This window comes from Rattus norvegicus, chromosome 10 (assembly GCF_036323735.1).
Source record: "Rattus norvegicus strain BN/NHsdMcwi chromosome 10, GRCr8, whole genome shotgun sequence".
Taxonomy (NCBI): domain Eukaryota; kingdom Metazoa; phylum Chordata; class Mammalia; order Rodentia; family Muridae; genus Rattus; species Rattus norvegicus.
Window position 1 is genome coordinate 37,646,910 of NC_086028.1, and position 18,839 is coordinate 37,665,748.

The 18,839-nt window shown below is 49.1% G+C and overlaps 1 protein-coding gene across 2 annotated transcripts in view; it reads left to right on the top strand.

Annotated features, from left to right (window-relative positions):
* Fstl4 (follistatin-like 4) overlaps positions 1–18,839 on the top strand; it is a 433,118-nt gene that overhangs the window by 234,622 nt on the left and 179,657 nt on the right. For both annotated transcript variants that reach the window (NM_001414342.1, NM_001107000.3), the window contains 1 exon segment: positions 4,017–4,262. In NM_001414342.1, the coding sequence (NP_001401271.1) occupies positions 4,017–4,262 (246 nt within the window).

Sequence of the window (18,839 nt, forward strand, 5' to 3'; positions counted from 1 at the left end):
GCCCTCTCTGAATGACCTCAGAGGGTCTTCAGCATCAACAATAGATCTGTGGCTCCACAAATGTATCAATGTATCTTAATGTATCAATTCCCATGTCTACCCGTGTTTCCATAAATTTAATTAGTGTTAAAAAGCAGCTTATTTGGCAAGATGATCAGTTTTTAACCTGGGTAAACGACTTCCTTTATGACTATAAATTAGGCATGCGCGATCTTTTTCACGCCTCACGGTTGTCCTCATAAACACTGGAGGCAGTGGCTGGGAGTCTCACTCCGTTACCTTCCCCATTACTGTTTTATCATCGTCCCGGTAGGAGTGGGGAAGTCATTCTGCTTTAATGACAGAAAGGATGTGGCGATGAGGGGCTGGTTTAATGAGGAAACTACCTCATGGTCAGCGTCTCCACCCATGCCTGTCCGTGCCTACGCAAGCTCAGGGGCCCATGGGGCCTGCTGTCCACAGCCTTGGTGAGGGGACGTGCATGGGGTTTTAAAGCTCCTTTTGTCTTAATTGCAAATAATTAGGAGTCAAATATTTGCCAGCAGTTGGTTTCCGCAGCAGAGAGGTGAGCCGTCTCATCGTCTTCCATGGCCACAGGGTTGGCACAGGTGTTTTCTTAACCGTGACCTCAGACCACAGTTTACGGAAAAGGCACCTGCAAGCTAATCAGTGTGAGCATTTCACGTGGAGAAGTGGACAGTGGTGTTTAATACAATCTGGCTTTTCAAAGAAAGAGGGCCAGGTAGAGGAGGTGGTCTCTGAAGTTCCTTTTCCTCCGCCTCTCTAGGGGTCTCTTGACTGAAGAAGAAATATATATATCCTCCATGCCCTACCATCTTCCATATCCTTCCCCACTTGGGAGGGACAGGTTAAGACGGACTTCCAGACGATCACTACGTGTAACCCCCATCACCCTCCCCCGCCTCTGACCTGACACTGGAACATTGGCACTAAATTGTCCTTAAAATTGTTTTGTTCCTTAAAACCTGAGTGTTCTGTGACCACAGGAAGACAGTGGCCCAGCTCCTATGGAGCCTCCTAAAGCTAGAGGCAGGGCACACACTCTAGGGAAGGAGCACAGGCTGACCCCAAGAAGGAAGACCCTCTAGGGTAAGTCAGAGCTGATAGGCACTGGGGGAGAACAGAGAGGGTCACAGCTGGAGAAGAAGCAGCACAGCCGAGTCTGAGAAGCCGAAGACTTGAGCCGTTTATTTTCTAAGTGTGGCGGCCTGTCAGTTCTTTTCTGCTGGCACAGGGAAGTTTATAGAAACAGTATCTAGTGGTAAGGCTTCACTTCCTTGCCCTGTCTTGGGGAAAAAAAACAAAAGCTGATTGCTTCAGCACTGTGTTCGTTTCTTCTAGTAGCTGCCAGCACTTTCCAGAGTGGCCCATTTCCCAACAACCCAGGAGAATGCTGCTAATCAAACACACTTGGTAGCAAAGCAACCAGAAGCCTTAGGCTCAGGAGGTGGGGAGATTGGGGAAGGGGGGCTTGGAGGAGGTTGGGGCTGGGGAGGTTCCAGCCCAGAACTCCTTTCTTTCCCTCTTGTCAGCCTGCACAGAAAAGTGGCTGGGGTAGGAGGGTGGCTCTGGAGTGGAGGGAACCTTTGCAGTGATATGGGGACGGTCAGCCAAGCGGATAAGGGAGATTTTCACACCCCGCTCTGGTTTTGCCCTTTTACGCCACAGAGATATGTTGACCTTCGAGTTTATTATGATGCAAGAAAAAAAGTCGATATTTCTTAACTTGCCAAGGTTAGGGGAATTTAAATGAGTTATTGAATCAAGTAGTTAATCTTTCCATAACTGATTTTTTTCCCCTTTCAAATCTATGCTGATGAAAAGCAGACTTAACCCAAAACAGGAAAAGAAGGATTCTGGGTTCCCCCGCCCCCTTAAACATGTTTGTCCTGGGGAGAAGAAGCTGGGCCTGAAGGCTCAGTGTTGGCAGCCAGAACCATTTTGTCTTGCATAGCATATGGGAGATAGTTTGTCTGTCTGTCTGTTTGTTTGGTCTTGCTTTTTGTTTCTTTCTGTTTTTTGGTACATGTTATGTAGCCCAGGCTAGTCTCAAACTTAGTGTGTAACCAAGGTTAGCCTTGGACTTCCCACCCTCTTGCCTCGACCTCCCAGACGTTGAGACTACAGTGCGAACTGCCGTAACAGGCATGGAAGATCATTGCGTTACAGCGTAGCGCAACACATTCCCAGAGCTGCAAACGCTGTGTCCACCTTGTAATTATTTGAACTTTTGGCTCTTTTAAAAATTCCCAGCATGCCACATGTTGGCATTAATGGCACAAGGCATCCCATAGTTCCCTGGACTCCTCTCCTGCAGCAGAATATTACTGTTTTGCTCTGGGTGGACTCCTCTCTTCCCAGTGATATAAGCCACCCCATAGCCGCCGGCCTCTGGGTGTTAGCTCTGGGCACCACTGTCCAAAGATCTTTGTGGGTGTGTGTCAGACACAGGGTACATTCTCAAGCGGTATGGCAACTGCCAATTCCAGGGTCTTGGGCTTCTATCCACAGATGAAGGTCATGCTATAGAGGACTGGTCAGGGGTGGCAGGAGGATGGTGGTGGCCCTGCTGATGGTGTGGTCTCCCCACCCTCTCCTTACCACACTTCCCCTCTAGCCTCTGCAGGAGCTCCCCAGAGTAGACGTAGCACTCCTTGATTCTTCTGTTCAGTACTCTCAATTCCCTGCAGCTTTGTTTTTGCCTGACACTGGACTGAAAAGTAGCTCTTAGGCTCCCATAGCTCCTTCCTGGCCTGGCTGTCTTAATTACTTTTAAACTGCTGTGGTATAAGACACCATGGCCAAAGAGACCTGTTGAAGAGTTCGTTCGGGGCTTACAGTTCAGAGGGTGAGTCCATGACCATCATGGCGGGAAGCATGGCAGCAGGCAGGCAGGCATAGCGCTGGAGCAATAGCTGAGAGCTCACATCTAATCCACAAGCACAAAGCAGAGAGGGAGGCAGTGCTCATTTGGAATGGCATGAGCCTACCACCTGTGACACACCTCCTCCAACAAAGTCACATCCCCAGGCCTTCCCAAACAGTTCCACCAATTGGGGACCAAGCATTGAAATGCATGAGCCTATGGGGACAGTTCTCATTTAAGCCACCGCACTGGCCTCATTTATATCATGGCTTTTTCACATTCCATCTTCAACCAGAATGGCCAGGTCAGAGAGAGAAAGCAGAGTTACATCTTCTCCATCATTGAGACCTGTCAGAGACCTAGCACACAGCCTGGTTGCAAGTCACCACTTAAGAAAGAAAAGGATGGGGGTTGGGGATTTAGCTCAGTGGTAGAGCGCTTGCCTAGCAAGCACAAGGCCCTGGGTTCGGTCCCCAGCTCTGAAAAAAAAAAAAAGAAAAAAAAAAAAAAAGAAAGAAAGAAAAGGATGGGTGTGGCAGCCCATGCACGCAATGCCAGCACTTGGGAGGTAGAGGCAGGAGGATCAGGAATCGTAGCCAGTCTGGTTTGTATGAGATACTGTCTCAAAAGAAAGAAAATAAAAAGAAAAGGAATAAGAGGGGGAAAGAAGTGAAAGGCAGAGGAAGGGATGGGAGAAGAAATCAGTTTTACAGTGATTTTGATGCAATTCTAGTCTGTGGAGTGGTCTCGGGGCATAGGAGCAGTCCTCTGGTCTTAGGTACCTCTTAGTGACACAGGACTAGGTGTTTTCATTTATCCCATTGAGAGCAAGGAGAAGTATGCCCGTGAAAACACAAGTATTTCCCAAGGGCCTTCCCGCAGGTTCGGGGATGTGTTGATGCTGTCTGAGATGTTCAGAGCAAATCTCATAAAAACATCAACACTGCACAGCAAAACAACCCTTTTGACTCCTATAACTACTTCTTGGAGGGACATGGATTTTATGTACCCAGAGACCCCACACCCCCTCCTTGGGTCACTTCAGCCTCACAAGAGCAACATAGATGATTTGCAGCTCTGTTCTCCAGCCCTGAGCTGACTGACCCTCTGTGTTTCTTTGCATCCACAGGTCTTCCCAGCCCTGGGCTGTCATCCTCCTGTGGGAAGAAACTCTGCAGCCACGGGAGCAGGTGCTTGCACAATAGGACAACAGGGCAGCCCCTGTGCCACTGTCTGGAGGTGTGCAGGCCCCGCTACATGCCTGTGTGCGGCTCCGACGGGAAGCTCTACGGGAACCACTGCGAGCTTCGCCGTGCAGCCTGCCTGCTGGGCAAGCGAATTGTCAGTGTACACAGCAAAGACTGCTTCCTCAAAGGTAGGAAGAGGGCCCCTTGCCTGTGCTTCAGAGTTCTGTGATGGGTCTTCTGACACCCTTGTGGACAGTGACCACGGTGCTGGGTGCACAGGTCTTGGGTGTAGAGGCAGTAAAGAGAAGGGTTGGTACATTAACCCAATGGCAACAGGCTTAAGTCTGAGTCCTACTCCAGAGATCCTCACCCTTGCCCACCCTGAGAACAGAATCTGGGGAGGCCAAACTAAACCCTGAACAGATACAGAGTCTCCACTAGGCACCAGGTCATAAGGTAAGACCCAAGTCTCCACATGGGTCTTGAAAAGTGGCAACAGAGACCACATGTATCCCTCTGAACAGAGTTCCGTGAGTCAGGAAGTTACACTGTACATTTAAAATGACCAGATGAGACTGGCAGAGCGGTCCCCAGCCAGTGGGAGAGCAACCCATGCCTCGCCTTTTCAAAGAAGCTCTGAACAAAACCAGTGAAGACAGTAGAACACACCTATGGAGACAGAGACCAAAGGACTCACTATGCACTGGGGGGTTAGGTGGGAAGAAAGGGGCTCGACAGTAAGAGCTGCAGGGGTGGACTCTGTTTATGTATTAATGTTGTCTCAGCACCCAGCACAGTACACCACAAAGATGCTCAGAGGCTCGCAGAGGCGCGTGGATACAAAGGCTAGAGGCTAGAATGCTGTTCTCTGTGTTGATGTGGCCTCTGAGTAGTGCGTGCCACAGCCCACAGGGATGCTTGGAAGCATGACTAGAGCAGCTGTGTGTGCATTAAGTTCCCTGGGTGTGGCAGCTGGACAAACCTACAGTGACCGAGTAGAGGATGCTAAAGGTGGAAGGACTGACTGCCTTGGATCTGGTGATGTCTGAGGTCTGCTTTGGATACAGCGAGAGAGAGATGTCTAGGTTTGAAGTGCTGGCCACCAAGGGCTTCTGCGCTACTCTGCAGTGACAAGCTGGGCCTTGCAGGCTCCCTGTGACATGTGCATGTGCCATAGAGTACAAGCCTGGGTTGGGAGGTCACAATCCAAGTGAAAAACACAGGTCTGTGAGCCTCCACCCCCCTGGTAACAAAGAGGCTGTGCTGGGTTGGCTGTGGTGGCCCGGGCTCTGGGAAGGTGCACTTAAGCCTGTGACACTTTCATCGCCGTGGTCATGACACTAATGTTGAGGTGCTTCAGAATCATGAGGTGCATTATGCAAATGAGACAACAATGAGCTGAGGACAGATGCCTGGAAGCACTCGCCGCCCAGCTCTGGCCCGCCGCTTCCCCAGCGACTGTGCGCACTAAAACACTTGACCAGTTGCTCCAGCTTTATTGGCCGTGTTGAATTTTATAGACTGATGTTCCATTCTCTGGTTTCCAATATCCCCCAAATTGCATCTTTCCGAAGGCTTTTTATTTCCTCATTGGAGTGTGCACAGCCTCCCCTGCCATCGGTTATTCAAACAGCATTTCTCATTTCACAGGAGGGGAAGAACAACGGCCACAAACCCTGCCGCAGTGAGGGATGACGAGGGCAGTCCCAAGCTGGGCTTTGTGTTGATTGAATTTATGCACCGAATCTTCCTAATGCAGTGAATCACCAGTTCTGTGAACCCCCCGCCCAATGCACAGCTGTTCCCCTCCAGATCCCCCTTCAAGTGAGCAATGTCTCCTCGCATTCCAAAATACCAGGTTATATCTGGGCTCTGGTATGTCTCGGCTCTGTGGCCCTGGGTGCCTCCCTGTACGTCTCCGTCCTCTCCTTCAGCTATGACATGGGCCTGGTGGCCATCAATGACTGCTCTGGCAATGCAAATTGAGGGGAATACACAAAGATCATGTGGCATGACTCCCGGTCCACTGTATTGGTATGACCCATCATTGCTTCTTCTCGGCTAATATAGCCACAGACCTAGAACACAGAGATGCCCAGCCTAAAGGAGCACAGAGGTAGGAAGAGAGGATCTGCCTAGGAGGGCTCCTGGGAACATCTCAGAGCCCAGATAGCTTGGTGGCAGATAGAGACTACTATAGGAGGTTGTGTGTACCAAGCCTTGATGCTTTCATAGAGGGCCCACCTAGAACCAGAACTTCTTCTCTACCCCTGATCCGATGTCTGGACTTCTTGGGAAATCCTTTTAATATCGGGGTGAGCCAAACATGTCAGGCAGGAGGGTCCAGTCGCCTGGCATTCCTCTGGAGTTCTCAACCTGTGGGTCATGACCTCTTGGGGGAGGGATGTCAAATGACCCTTTCGCAGGGGTCACCTAAGACCATTGGAAAACACAGATATTTATATTACAATTCGTAACAGTAGCAAAATTACAGTTATAAAGTAGCAACAGAAATAACTTTATGGTTAGGGTCACTATAATATGAGGAACTGTATTAAAGGGTCATGAGGAAGCTTAAGAACCACTGCTCTAGCGTGTGGCCTGGAGGACTTAGGCACTGACTTAACAGGGACTCATAGGGGTGGACACATCAGCAGCCCTAAGCAGGGAACTTCCCCCAGAACCGCGGCTCCAATAGGAAGCTGATGGCAGAGGCTGGATAGGACTGAGGGGTGGGAGCTGAGGAGAGAGGGCTTGTGAAGACCCACATTGTCTGCTGCCCCTACCTCACAATGGCAGCAGTCTATTTAATGCCAGCTTGAGCTCCATGGGTGACAATTTGTCATTCGTTCCAAACATCCAAGAAGTTATTAACATGGGAAACTTGAAAACACTTTTGCCCGTGAAAGCGCAGTTTCTAAAATCAACCATTTTCTGTTCTCTGGGAAAACACGTGAGAAAACACTCCAGTCTGTAGGAGTTTAATCTGCCTCCGGAAGCCACCAATACATGGTCTCTCATACGGGGCCAGAGTGTGTGGATCTAGGGAAAGAGCTGTGACAGATTACACTGGACCATGGCACTGTGTCTAGAGCCCCTGCAGGTAAGGTTTCTGCCAAGGGCTGGCTGGAGTCACACAGCCTTCGCCGCACAATGAGAGAGAAGAGTCGGAATTCTAAGCTTATAAGAAAACTTCTGCTATCAGGCTCCATTGCTATGGTGACAGAATTCTTTGTGACTGCTAAATAAAATACAGTATCATTTAGGAGTGGTTAGCCTGTGTGAAAAATCAGACTAAATCCAAACTCTGGCTAGCTTCTACTCAAGTTTGTAGCTTTAATCCCAGGCCTCCTGGGCCAGAAGCTGGGCATCTCTTGTTCAAAGTTAGGAGCAAGAAGAAATCTGGGAAAGACTTTCGGGGGAATGTGCTTTTTCCTCTGCTCCAAATACCACCAAGATCATACACCCAGACAGGGTGTCCCTGCCTGACTTCAGACAGAGTTTGTGTTTGAAGGCGTCCTGTCACGGCGTGTTCCTCCATGCACACTAACTTTAAAAGGCACTTCTGACTTGGTTTTGAGGTCATACTCTGTCTCCCACGAACCTGCCTTCTCTAAGCAGTCCCTCACCAAACTAGGGTTGTGTGTATACGGCTGATACGATGGCCTCTTTGAGCAGGTTTCCAAACAAACCATGAAATTATGGACGCAAAACTGGTGGCTAGAGTTTGTCTTCCGCCTCCTCAGCCTGCAGAGCGTTCGTGGACGTCCTATTGCCCAGGATCCAGAGGCTTCCAGGCTAGTGACATCCAAGAAGAGAATCTTCATTTACATTTTTAAAAAATGAGTAGACCACATACTCATGGGGCTTCACTATCCTTCAAATATTAATGTTCTAAAAATTGTGTGTATGGGTGTGTATGTGTATGTGTGTGTGGGGGGGATCAGATGGTGGTTTCAGATCCTATGGAGCTATTGTTATAGGCACTTGTGGATCCCCCGGCCACTGAAAACTGAACTCCCACCCTCTGCAAGAGCAGCAAGTGCTCTTAACTGCAGAGCTGTCTCTCTAGAACCCTAGCTTTTTATTTATTTTTATTTATTTATTTATTTATTTTTTGCTGTAAGTGTTGGTGGACAATCATGAGAACTCAACTGCTTGTCCACATGTTAGTAAAGGAAATCTTGTTGCCAGAGAACCTTTTCTTTCTCTCTCTCTTTCTTTTAAATCTCACTATTGTTATTACCATATTATTATTATTATTATTATTATTATTATCATTGTTATTGTTGTTGTTATTGTTGTGGTTGCTGCTGCTGAGCTACCTGGTACCTTCAGAACTTCACGTAGACCCCACACCCTCCCAGCGCCATCTCTGTACTTCTATAAATCTCATCTGTCCTTCCAGGGGAAGTTACTGTCATCCCAGGCTGTGCCGGCCCCAAGAGACTTCAGTCACCGGGATGTGTGTGAAATCTTACTGCAGAGCCTTGGCAGAATGGGGTGTGGTTTAACGTGCTTTAATAGAGCAGCTTCTCTAGCTTGAGAACCCTCTAGCAAGGAAAGACTGAGACCCAAGAAAGTAAAGGGAGGCCCAGGCTTCTGGGGCCAAGTATGTCACTGTGCCTTCTTGGACTAGGCCAAGCCTGTGCTGACTAAGCCTAGGAGATTGGTAAAGTACTTCAAGACTCGGTATGTCTGTGGGGACGTTCTACCAATTGTATCAGGAGTCGAGACACAGTGATGCAGGCTCATCATCCAGCACTGGTCAGGCTGAGGCAGAAACATCAAAAGCGGAGGGAGAGGGAGAGGGAGGAGGGAGAGAAGGAGGGAGAGAAGGAGGAAGAAGAAGAGGGAGGGGGAGGGAGAGGGAGAACGAGAGGGGGAAGAAGAGAAACAGACTAGACTGAAATTGTGAGGGTTTAGGGGTTCTGACATTAATGCCTTGATTTGTAAAACAGTAGCATGTTTTGGGGTGATACAGAAGTACAAGAGCCAGGTCATGGTGTGTATCCTTCAGAACTTGCTTTTTCCTATTGTCTCTTTCTCAGCTTTCCAGCAAACATGAGGTAAAGAACTTTCCATACCATGCTCTCCTACCAGCACCATGCCCTACCCAAATGCATGAGGCACATGACTATGGCCTGAATCCCCTAGTTTGTCCTTTTCAACTGTCCCCTCAAGTGGTTGTGGTCTCAGCTGCACAGGTTATGGGCCCAAAGGTAAGGGGTGGTGGCTCTTCCTTCAGGCTAGAGGAGACAGGATGGGTCTGTTTCCTTAGGAAATGACTGGAGTGTGATCTCCTCCAAGTGGCTTCTTCTGTGAAGAGAGCTGAGTCCCCCAGGTTCCCTAGCTGGTTAGCAAGAAGGAAGAGAACCTGATACCCAGCAAGGTAGCAATCCCTGGAACGTGCAGAAGAGTTTGGAAAAATGTTAGTAGAACCTGGGAAAGACGTTCAACTGTCAGAAGGTGTGAAGGGGAGAGAGGCTTCATAAGCATGCTTGGCAGAGGAGACCCTAGAAGGTGGATCTTGAAGAGATAGAGGGATCGCCAGATAAAAACAGTGGGGAAGGTTTTGAGGGGCACAGAAAGGATCAGATGTCTAAGATTTGAATCCCAGGGAGAAGTGGAGTTCAGGAAAGGGCCAAGCAGTGCAGTGTGAGCTCAAACTGATGCTGTATGAGGGAGAGGGGGTGACAGTTGGGATGAAGGCCAGCTCCAGTCTCCAGCATCTGTGCAATCTCAGTCTACAGCTTCTCTCACCAGACACAGCATCAAGGCCTCAAGGATATATAGGAATCGGTGGGCAGTCTTTAATTTGGGGGACTCCTCCTCACTCTGTGGATCTGGCCAGCATCAATGCATACAACTAGAGACTGACCGAACTGAAAATTGACCCATACCCCAGCACAAACACACACCCCACTGAAGCCCCCTTGGGGTGCATTTATCCCATTTGTAGAATCCACTTCCAGAGTAGGAAAAAAAAATGACTTCAAACAAATGTGTGTGTTCTTTGACTATTTCCCCTGGGTTTCAGCAAGGAAATGTTGGTCTGTGGCCCCTGAAAATGCGCAAGAACACTATCGGTTCAGCACGTGTGGCGTGCTCCACAGAACAGCTGCATTCTGAATGAATTAATTACAATCCAGTAATTAAAAATTGCTAATAAGTTATTGAGCTGAGAAAGTCTCGCAGTGCATTGATTTCATGCACAGAAACAAGCTACGGTCTCTGAGCCTCCCACCTCCGCCATTGTTCCCCGCTGTCTTCAGCACCTCTTCGGCTTGTCTCTACACCCCTACCCCTGCTTCTCTCTAACTTCCTTGGTGTGTCGGTCATTGACAGGCTCACTCTCCAATCCTAGAGTCAAAAGAGAAGGCTTTACTTCAGAATCCCTTCAGAACCATGTAAGCTTTCTCTTTTTTTTCCTACCATGGCCATTGAATTACATAATGTCACCTACACAAGGCCATGGAGATGGCTCAGTGTTGAAGAGCCCTTGTTGCACAACCATGAAGACCTGAGTTCAGGTTCCAGCACCAACATAACAGGCTGGGTGTGGTATCAAGTTCCCCTCGAACCCCAGATCTGTCAGGGCCTGAAGATCACTGGATCTTGTGGACAACCAGCCTACTCAATAGAGACTTGCCCTAAAGAAGCAAAGTAGAGAGAAATGGAAGGGGTTCCAACACCCTTCACTGACCTCCGTGCTTGTGTTCACACACATATCACATACATATAACACACACACACACCATCATCATCATCATCATCATCCACACAGACAATAGATGGTAAATAGATGATTGGTGGATATAACATGATAGATGACGTGATTTGATATGATATGGTATGGTATGGCATATTATGGTATGATATACTATGATATGGTATGATATGGTGTGGTAAGATATGGTATGGTATGATGACTAATACATGATATATGATTCCTGCAGGACCAGGGCTTTCCTGTGTGAATGTCAAGCTAGCTAGCATGCTGGGAGAAGTTCCATTAAGCACCAGATCCCCTCCATGAAAAGTTCTTGTTAGTGCCTATCCCCATTTCATACAGAATGTCCTTACAAATGTAGGTGTCTGCTTTATTTTTCTCTGCCTACCTCACTGGAGATGTTCTACGAATTTTTTAGCTGAATCCACACATTAGTAATTATGCAATGTACATTCCCTTGGAGGGTGCAGAGTGACATAACAGGAACCCCTTAGAAGGCCTCAGCAAATAGACAGATCTATGAGGAGGAGCCTGCTCAAGGCTTTGTGGGTTCTCTAAGGTAGGAGGAGGTTATGCTGTGGATCTGGAAAGCCCCCAGATAGGCTCACGGTTTACAGCTCTGTATTATTTGAGGACAAAGGCTTAAGGAGGAATTGTTAGAAGATGGGGCTCAGCTAGAGGTGGGTCACTAGGGACAGAGCTTGAAGAGTATGCCTAGCCCCTGGATCCTGCCTTGCTCTTGATTCCTGTTCTACCATACTGTGAACAACCCCCACCATACATTCTCATTGCTTCATCATGCCTTCCTTCCCCTCCAGTGATAGACTGGACGCACGCATGCACGCATGCACGCACCCCACATTGATGAGCCAAGACAAATCTTTCCCTGTAGAAGTTTATCTTGTGAACTGTTCTGTCGCAACAAACAGGAGATTTAGAAGGCCACTGAGGGGAAGAGGAGGAAGGAGAGGAACAGTGAAGGAACAGACGGACATGGAGCCCCTACTTACAACAATCCCTCCAGGGAGCTGTTTGGGGGAAGACTGTGGAGAGAGAAGTGACCTTGACTCTGGCAGCTCAGGCCTCTCAGAGCTGGAGCTGGCTCTCACCACCTGTGAGCCTTCAGATGATCTCTCCAAGTCAAATGTCAAATTACTAGAGCAAGAAGAAGTTGATTTGGGACTTCCTTGAGGCTCCCCCTACTGTGCCTTCAATTAAGATCAAGGCCCCTGTGTAGCAGCCACTAAATGGCACTGCATACCCAATCTCTCTGCTCGACCAGTTTATCTAATTATGTGTGTGACAAACTCAGCAGCTGTCAGACCAGCCACAACTCAAACATGTTGACTCTGCATGCCCGCCACCCACCACAGAGCGTGTCTGCTTACTTGGACCGCAGGGCAGAGTTCCTCACTCTCCTATAGATATGCCTCACTTGAGGTCTCCTGCTTCATGGAGACTTGAGGAGCCAGAGGGCCCCTGGTGTGGGACAGAAGTTGATGAAGAAGTCTGATGGCCAGACTGGTCCTGATACCTGGTTCCTTTTGCCCTTGCCTCCAGTCTCCAGGGGTGAGATAAGTGTCTGTCCCTTCTGCCTAATTTTCAGCTCAGGAAAGCAACGTCTAGGCCATCTTCCCTTCTCTAAGGAGAAAGGAAACACAGAACTCTGCCCAGTAACTGAAATAAATAAGCTTCGTGTGGTGACCCAAGGAAGCACAGCGGGAGCCAATCAGCAGAGTCCCTGCTGGAGCAAGCTCTGCTATAATCACCACACCACAGTGAATAACCAGATATGGAGTCTCAGATGCTCCCCACCAACCCAGAGCTGAGGGGGTGCCACCCTGTGCCACCTGAGTGAATGGACCTCCTGTGGTTCATTGTCAGGCAAAAAAAGCCTTGTGTCCAGTCCTCTTCCAGATTCCAGTTGATGTGGGAGAGCCAGGTTCAGAGAGAGGTTTCTGAGGTGTGAAGGGAAGGGACACTTCCCGGCATCCGGCATCCGGCATCCGCTGGTCTTAGGTATCGCCTGTCCTCAGAGCCCTGCCCTCTGCTTTCCTTCGCCTACTCCATTCTGCTCCAATGCATCCTCTCCACTCACTAATGGAGGCAATTGGAGTGGAAATGGCTTTCAAAAAAACCTCCTGCTAAACGAAGGAAGCAAAATCACTTGATTTGCAGGTAATTAAAACAGCCAGACGCAATGAACCCTGTCCACGTTCTTTTGTAAGCAGGCGCGTCTGAGCCATGTGTTGCTCTGTGTAGCTGGAAAGGAGGGCTCCTCCAGGGACCTGTCAGCCATCTCCCTTTAGCTGTCTTCCTAGGGGAACCTCCGTTTTCTCTTCCACCTCTTGCGCTCAATCTCCCATCCCTTCTTAAGGTAGCTGAGGCCCACGCATCTGGCCCTCAGTGGTCCAGCAGGCACTTCTGAGGTATGGGTCAGTGCCTCCCTCCCTCACCCGACCTTACTGAGTTAGCACTCACAGACTCACTATCTCTGTCTCTGTCCTCCTTCCCTCGATCTGTAACATTCTCCTTCCTCTCACACACCCATATTTCCCATCCTTCTCTCAGGTGTTGTACAGTTAACTCCAGTACAGTGACAAGGTCTGTATTTCCTTGACATATAGCAAACCCAAGGTCTTTGTTGAGAGCATTGGCAGATGTTCAAGTCTGTGTATGCCCGCTAACTCTACCCGAAAATGGGGTGAAGCTCACACACACCCAGGTTTCTTTGGCTCCCCATACGTTTTCCAGTGCCTTAGAAAAACCCTAGAAGCTAAGCTGTGATGACCAAACAGCGGAAACTTTCCTGATAGGTAGATTCGGGTCAAAAAGGAGGAGTCAAGGAAGAAGTCACAAAAGGGAAAATACTTCTACCAAAGATGCCTCAAAGGGAGCCCAGGGTAGGGGTGGAGAAGGTACCAGGAAGGGTCAAGGACCTACCATAGTTTTCATGCAGTTAGTGGGCTTGGATTTCCTTTCTGTCTGTGCAGAGAAAGTTTCATCTGTTCTGTTTTGGAACCAGTAGTAGTAGTAGTAGTAGTAGTAGTAGTAGTAGTAGTAGTAGTAGTAGTAGTAGTAGTTGTTGTTGTTGTTGTTGTTGTTGTTGTTGTTGTTCTTCTTCTTCTTCTTCTTCTTCTTCTTCTTCTTATTCTTCTTCTTATTCTTCTTCTTCTTCTTCATCATCATCATCCCTTCAGACTTACCTGCAGGCCAATTCGATGGAAGCAATTCCTTAACTGAGGGCCTTCCTTCCCTGACTCTAGCTCATGTCAAGTTGACAAAAACCTAATCTGCACCAGAGTAAAAGGAAATTGTGTTTCAGCAGCAGAAAACCCCTCACTTAAGCCAGTAGAAGAAAGAGCATGTTTGGGGGGGAGGGGGGGAAACAAAACCCAAGAAACAGAAGCACATTTTAGACAACAACTGGTTTCTACTGTTGGTTCAATTAAACACGAACTCGGAGAAGAGACGGGAGATAGGATTACTGCTTGGTCTAGTGATTGTCAAAATCGATGGAAGCAGGAGAGGGGAAGGGAAGGATCTGAAGAACTGGAACTTGAGGAACAGAAGCTCCTTACACATTTAGTCTGAAGGGAGCCAGGTTAACCATGAGGAGGGAAGTGACATGTTTATTCTCACGTTGGAGGGTATGGAGACATGTTCTTCCCAAAGAGAATAAAGCAAAACTCTCCCTAAATATAATTCATAAGAAATGAGAAAGAGGCAAATTGAGAAACAGTGTAAGAGAAGGGATAGTAGCCATGGAGAACAGACATGGAAGGGTTAACACATCGGGGACTAGCTGTCCTAGCGCCCAGAGCAAACCACAGGGACATAGTAAGAGAGGCGAGAGAGGACATCTGGTTCTTTGTCCTGGGCCCTTGGTGGCCCTAGTGGACCTCCTTGCCAAAGGCCAACATTAACAACAGTGCATCCATAATAAAAGCACCTGTGGGGTTTTCAGTGATGAGATTTTAGTCTAAAAGTTCTGCACTCAACAGACAACGGTCATGTATGGAACCTGCAGAGTGGATATTCACATGGACAGTTTCTGAGAGTGCCTCACCTGCATGGTCCTGCCAGAGGACAGAAGCAGGACCCTCAACAATTTAGATACAACCAAGAGAAAAGGGTGGGGGAGAGGGGAGGAGGGGGAGGGAGGGAGGGAGGGAGGGAGTCCACCACATGGGCGCAGTACTTGTAGAGGCCAGAAGAGGGTGTTGGATCCCCTGGAGCTGGAGTTATATGGATCTGGGAGCCATTCAGTGTGGATGCTGAGAACCAAATCTGGGTTATCTGCAAGAGCAGCAAATGCTCTTAACTGCTGAGCTATTAGTCCCCCCAGAGAATCTGACAAATAGAAAACCATAGTACTCCAGACTTAAGGGGAGCATGTGGCTACCAAAAATGAGAAGCTGTCTAAATAATTGCTCCAAATACAGTTAAGCAAAATTTCCAAGAGAAAAGTATGAAGCTAAGTGTACTTAGTCCCCTCACTCACTATGCCGGTTGGTATTCTGCCAAGCTAGGGTCATCTGAAACAAGGGACCCTCGACTGGGAAAATGCCTCCATCAGAGTGGCCTGGAGGCAAAAGTGTGAGGCATTTTCTTTATTAATGGTCGACGTAGAATGGCACGGCCCACTGTGAGTGCTTCCAGGGCAGTGAGGTTCTGTAAGAAAGCAGGCTGAGCAAGCCATGGGGAACAAGCCAGTAAGCAGCACTCCTTCATGGCCTCTGCTTCAGTCCCTGCTACCCGGTTCCTGCTTTGAGTTTCTGCCCTGACTTCCCTTCATGATGAACCATAAGCTGTAAGATGTGATAAACTTTTTCCTCCCCAAGTTGCCTTTGGTCATGGTGTTCATCATAGCAATAGGATACAAACTAAGACACTTGCTTATGGGAATTTCTGCAGATTATACACATTTTTTTAGACAAGATCTTGCTATGTAACACAGGCTGGCCTCACATTCACTCCTAGGCTCTTAAGTGGTGAGATAATGTGTGCAGGCCCGCACACTAGGCCAGATCATCTACATATTCTTTTTGGGTAAGAATGCTAAGTGGTCTAATGGGCCCACGGAGGCAAGTTTCCATTTCCTTTGTCCTAGTAGCCCAGGGTGAACCCAGTGCTGGCTCTGAACGAACATTGCTGGTTAGCGTTAGGTGCATCCAGGAAACCATGTCTCCTAGCCTTTGCTGGTGTGTCCAGGCAGCTCGGGCAGGCTTAGCCTCTGACTGGGAGTTTTTTCCACGAAGATCAGGCCTCCCATCGTCCATGCTGCATGCCACCCAGGAAACATGCTGAGGTTGGAAGAAACGTGGAAGAAAACTTCATTCTGACCCACAGCCTTCTCTGTCCATTTAGATTTAAAATCACCTGGGAGACATACCTCTGGTGTCTGCAGGGGTGATCCTACAGATGTTCAACTGGGCAAAAAGACCTGCCTTGTACTTGTATGTGAGCAGCATTCGCATATAGGGTCCTAAACCAAATAAAAAGGGGAGAAAAAGAAGACAAGGTGAAGGCCAGCATATCTCTCTCTGTCTCTGTCTCTGTCTCTGTCTCTGTCTCTCTCTCTCTCTCTCTCCCTCCCTCCCTCTCTCCCTCTCTCCCTCTCCTCCTCTCCCTCTCTCCCTCTCTCCCTCTCTCCCTCTCCTCCTCTCCCTCTCTCCCTCTCTCCCCTTCTCCCCCTCTCCCCCTCTCCTCCCTCTCCCTCTCTTTCTCCCCCTCTCTCTCCCTGCCTCTCCCCCCTCTCCTCCCTCTCCCTCTCTTTCTCCCCTCCTCTCTCTCCCTGCCTCTCCCTCTCTCTCTCTCTCCCCTTCTCCCCCTCCCTCCCTCTCCCTCTCCCTCTCCCTCTCTCTCTCCCCCCTCTCTCTCCCTCTCCTCCTCCCTCTCTCTCCTTTCTCCCTTTCTCCCTCTCTCCCTCTCTCCCCTTCTCCCCCTCTCCCCCCCACCCTCAGGATGCAATATCTCATACTCCCCTCCGTACATTCCCCTCCACTGTGGCAAGTATCTCATCCAACTATGAACCACAACAAGCCTTCCTCCCTTCCTTCCTCCCTTCCTCCCTTCCTCACTATATTTTGTCATAAAGAGAAAAATAACTACCACGAGGTTGCTGTGCATCCTCCTCAGCCCACAACATGGAGTGAGCCTAGGACACAATCCCTGTGAGGTGGTCAGGAACGAGTTGGATGGTCAGAACTATTGGCTATAAAGTTCCACGTGAAACAGCCTAGTTCATCTCCGAGAGAAAGTGTGAGAGCCAGGCTTTCATGCTTTGGGGAGGGGAGGGGAGGCAAAGAATTGCTCTGTTCAGAGGTGCAACTGGGAGTTAAGCCTTCAAGACAGTGGAAACCAACATGGGATAAAGCCATATGCAGAAGTGACAAAGGCCACTGCAGCAAGTGACATTACCATGTCCACCATTCACAAATGAATGCCAGGCTCCCAGTCTCTCACTGGCTGATGTTTTCTGGGCATCATCTCTGACCTTCTCCCATCCTGTAGCATCTGACTGAGAAGCCAAGGGAAATCAGGCTGTGACCAGCTCTGGGCTGTGTGTCTGAGCTGGCAGATGACTGCAGCTCTGGGCTGTCATTTCTCCTCTGTGCGTCACACAGGAGAGAGGGCCTGATCTACAGCTCGGGAGGCACATGGGGTAAGTGACCAGGGCGGCGGCAAGTGGAGACCTCTCAGACAGCTCTGATAAGCGACCTTGGTGTTTCTCTTCTACAAGCCAAACACTTGTGGCTCGTCAGACATGAACCTGAATACAGTCACCTCTGAAAGGGATGGGAAAGAAGACGTTTGAGCTTCCACAGACATTAAGCATTACCAGATTCAGTCTTGGTAATGAAACCAATTCCATTCATTCTCTGACTCAAAGTGGCTGTCTCCATGTGACCATGTAAAGGGTCCTCACCATTGCCAAGCAGGATGAGGATAGGCTGGGCAGGTTTTGCCCCCACAGGAAGGCAGGCGTCCACCCATATTTCTCAAGGGCAACTATCTGTCTCTTCCTGTTTTGGTCTCTCTCCTTCATGCTGGCCTCCACACCCCTGCTAGATTTTAATGTCAAGAAGGTCTTGTTGATGTGCCAGGCCTGTCTCCATAAACACTTCCCTGCCAATTGTGAGGACACAGACTTTGCATTTTAAAAAGTCGTAAGGCCCTCTGGGCAAATAGCTGTGGTTCTGTAAAAGACCTCAGGACAACAGGATCGATAGAAAAGACAAGTCAAGTCCACCTCTGGCCAACATGGATGGCCTGCAGTGCCAGACAAGGACGTAATGCACATGGGCAGTTGGCAGGAGTCAGGTACACAGCTGACCACCCCCCACAGAATGCTGGGAAGGACACCTAGAAGAGAGGATCCCACCTGGCTTCTTGGGGAGTCCAGTCTATAAGGACTTCACTGACTCTGATTACGATCACCCACACTTTTAGCAGATTCTTTTTTATTTTGATGCTTGTCCCTTTTATAAGAAACTAGAGATTGGATGGGAATGGAGGGCAGCGTCCACTGCTAACGTCACAGGCCCACGCTCAACGCCAGGTCCAGTGCCAAGCATTTACTCTTCAGCATGAGAACTTCCAAAATGCCCACTTGGCAGATGGAGACGCTATAAGGCACCCTGGCCCCTAGCCGGGGTGCTTCCGTGTCGTGCCCTCTGCTGCCTCGGAGGGTCTCAGTCTGAGTGTGACTTCTCGACCACTGCCACCCAGAACCTGGATGGAGTACTGGCTCTGATCATCGCATCCCCCACCCCACCTTGGACCACCATGCCATCCAGTATGAAGGCATCCACGGGAGAGTGGAGAAGCAGTAAGGGATCCCAGGCACTCCCAGCATGCCTCACGGGTGCTTTCTGCCAATAGCTGCTTGCCCGCTGTAGCCCTTCCAAACAGCAACTACTTGAAATTGCCGTTAAACATTCAAGCAAGGGGCTAGGGAGATGGCTCAGTGTTTACAAGTACACATTGTTCTCACAGAGGACCCGAGTTCAGTTCCCAGCACCCTCAT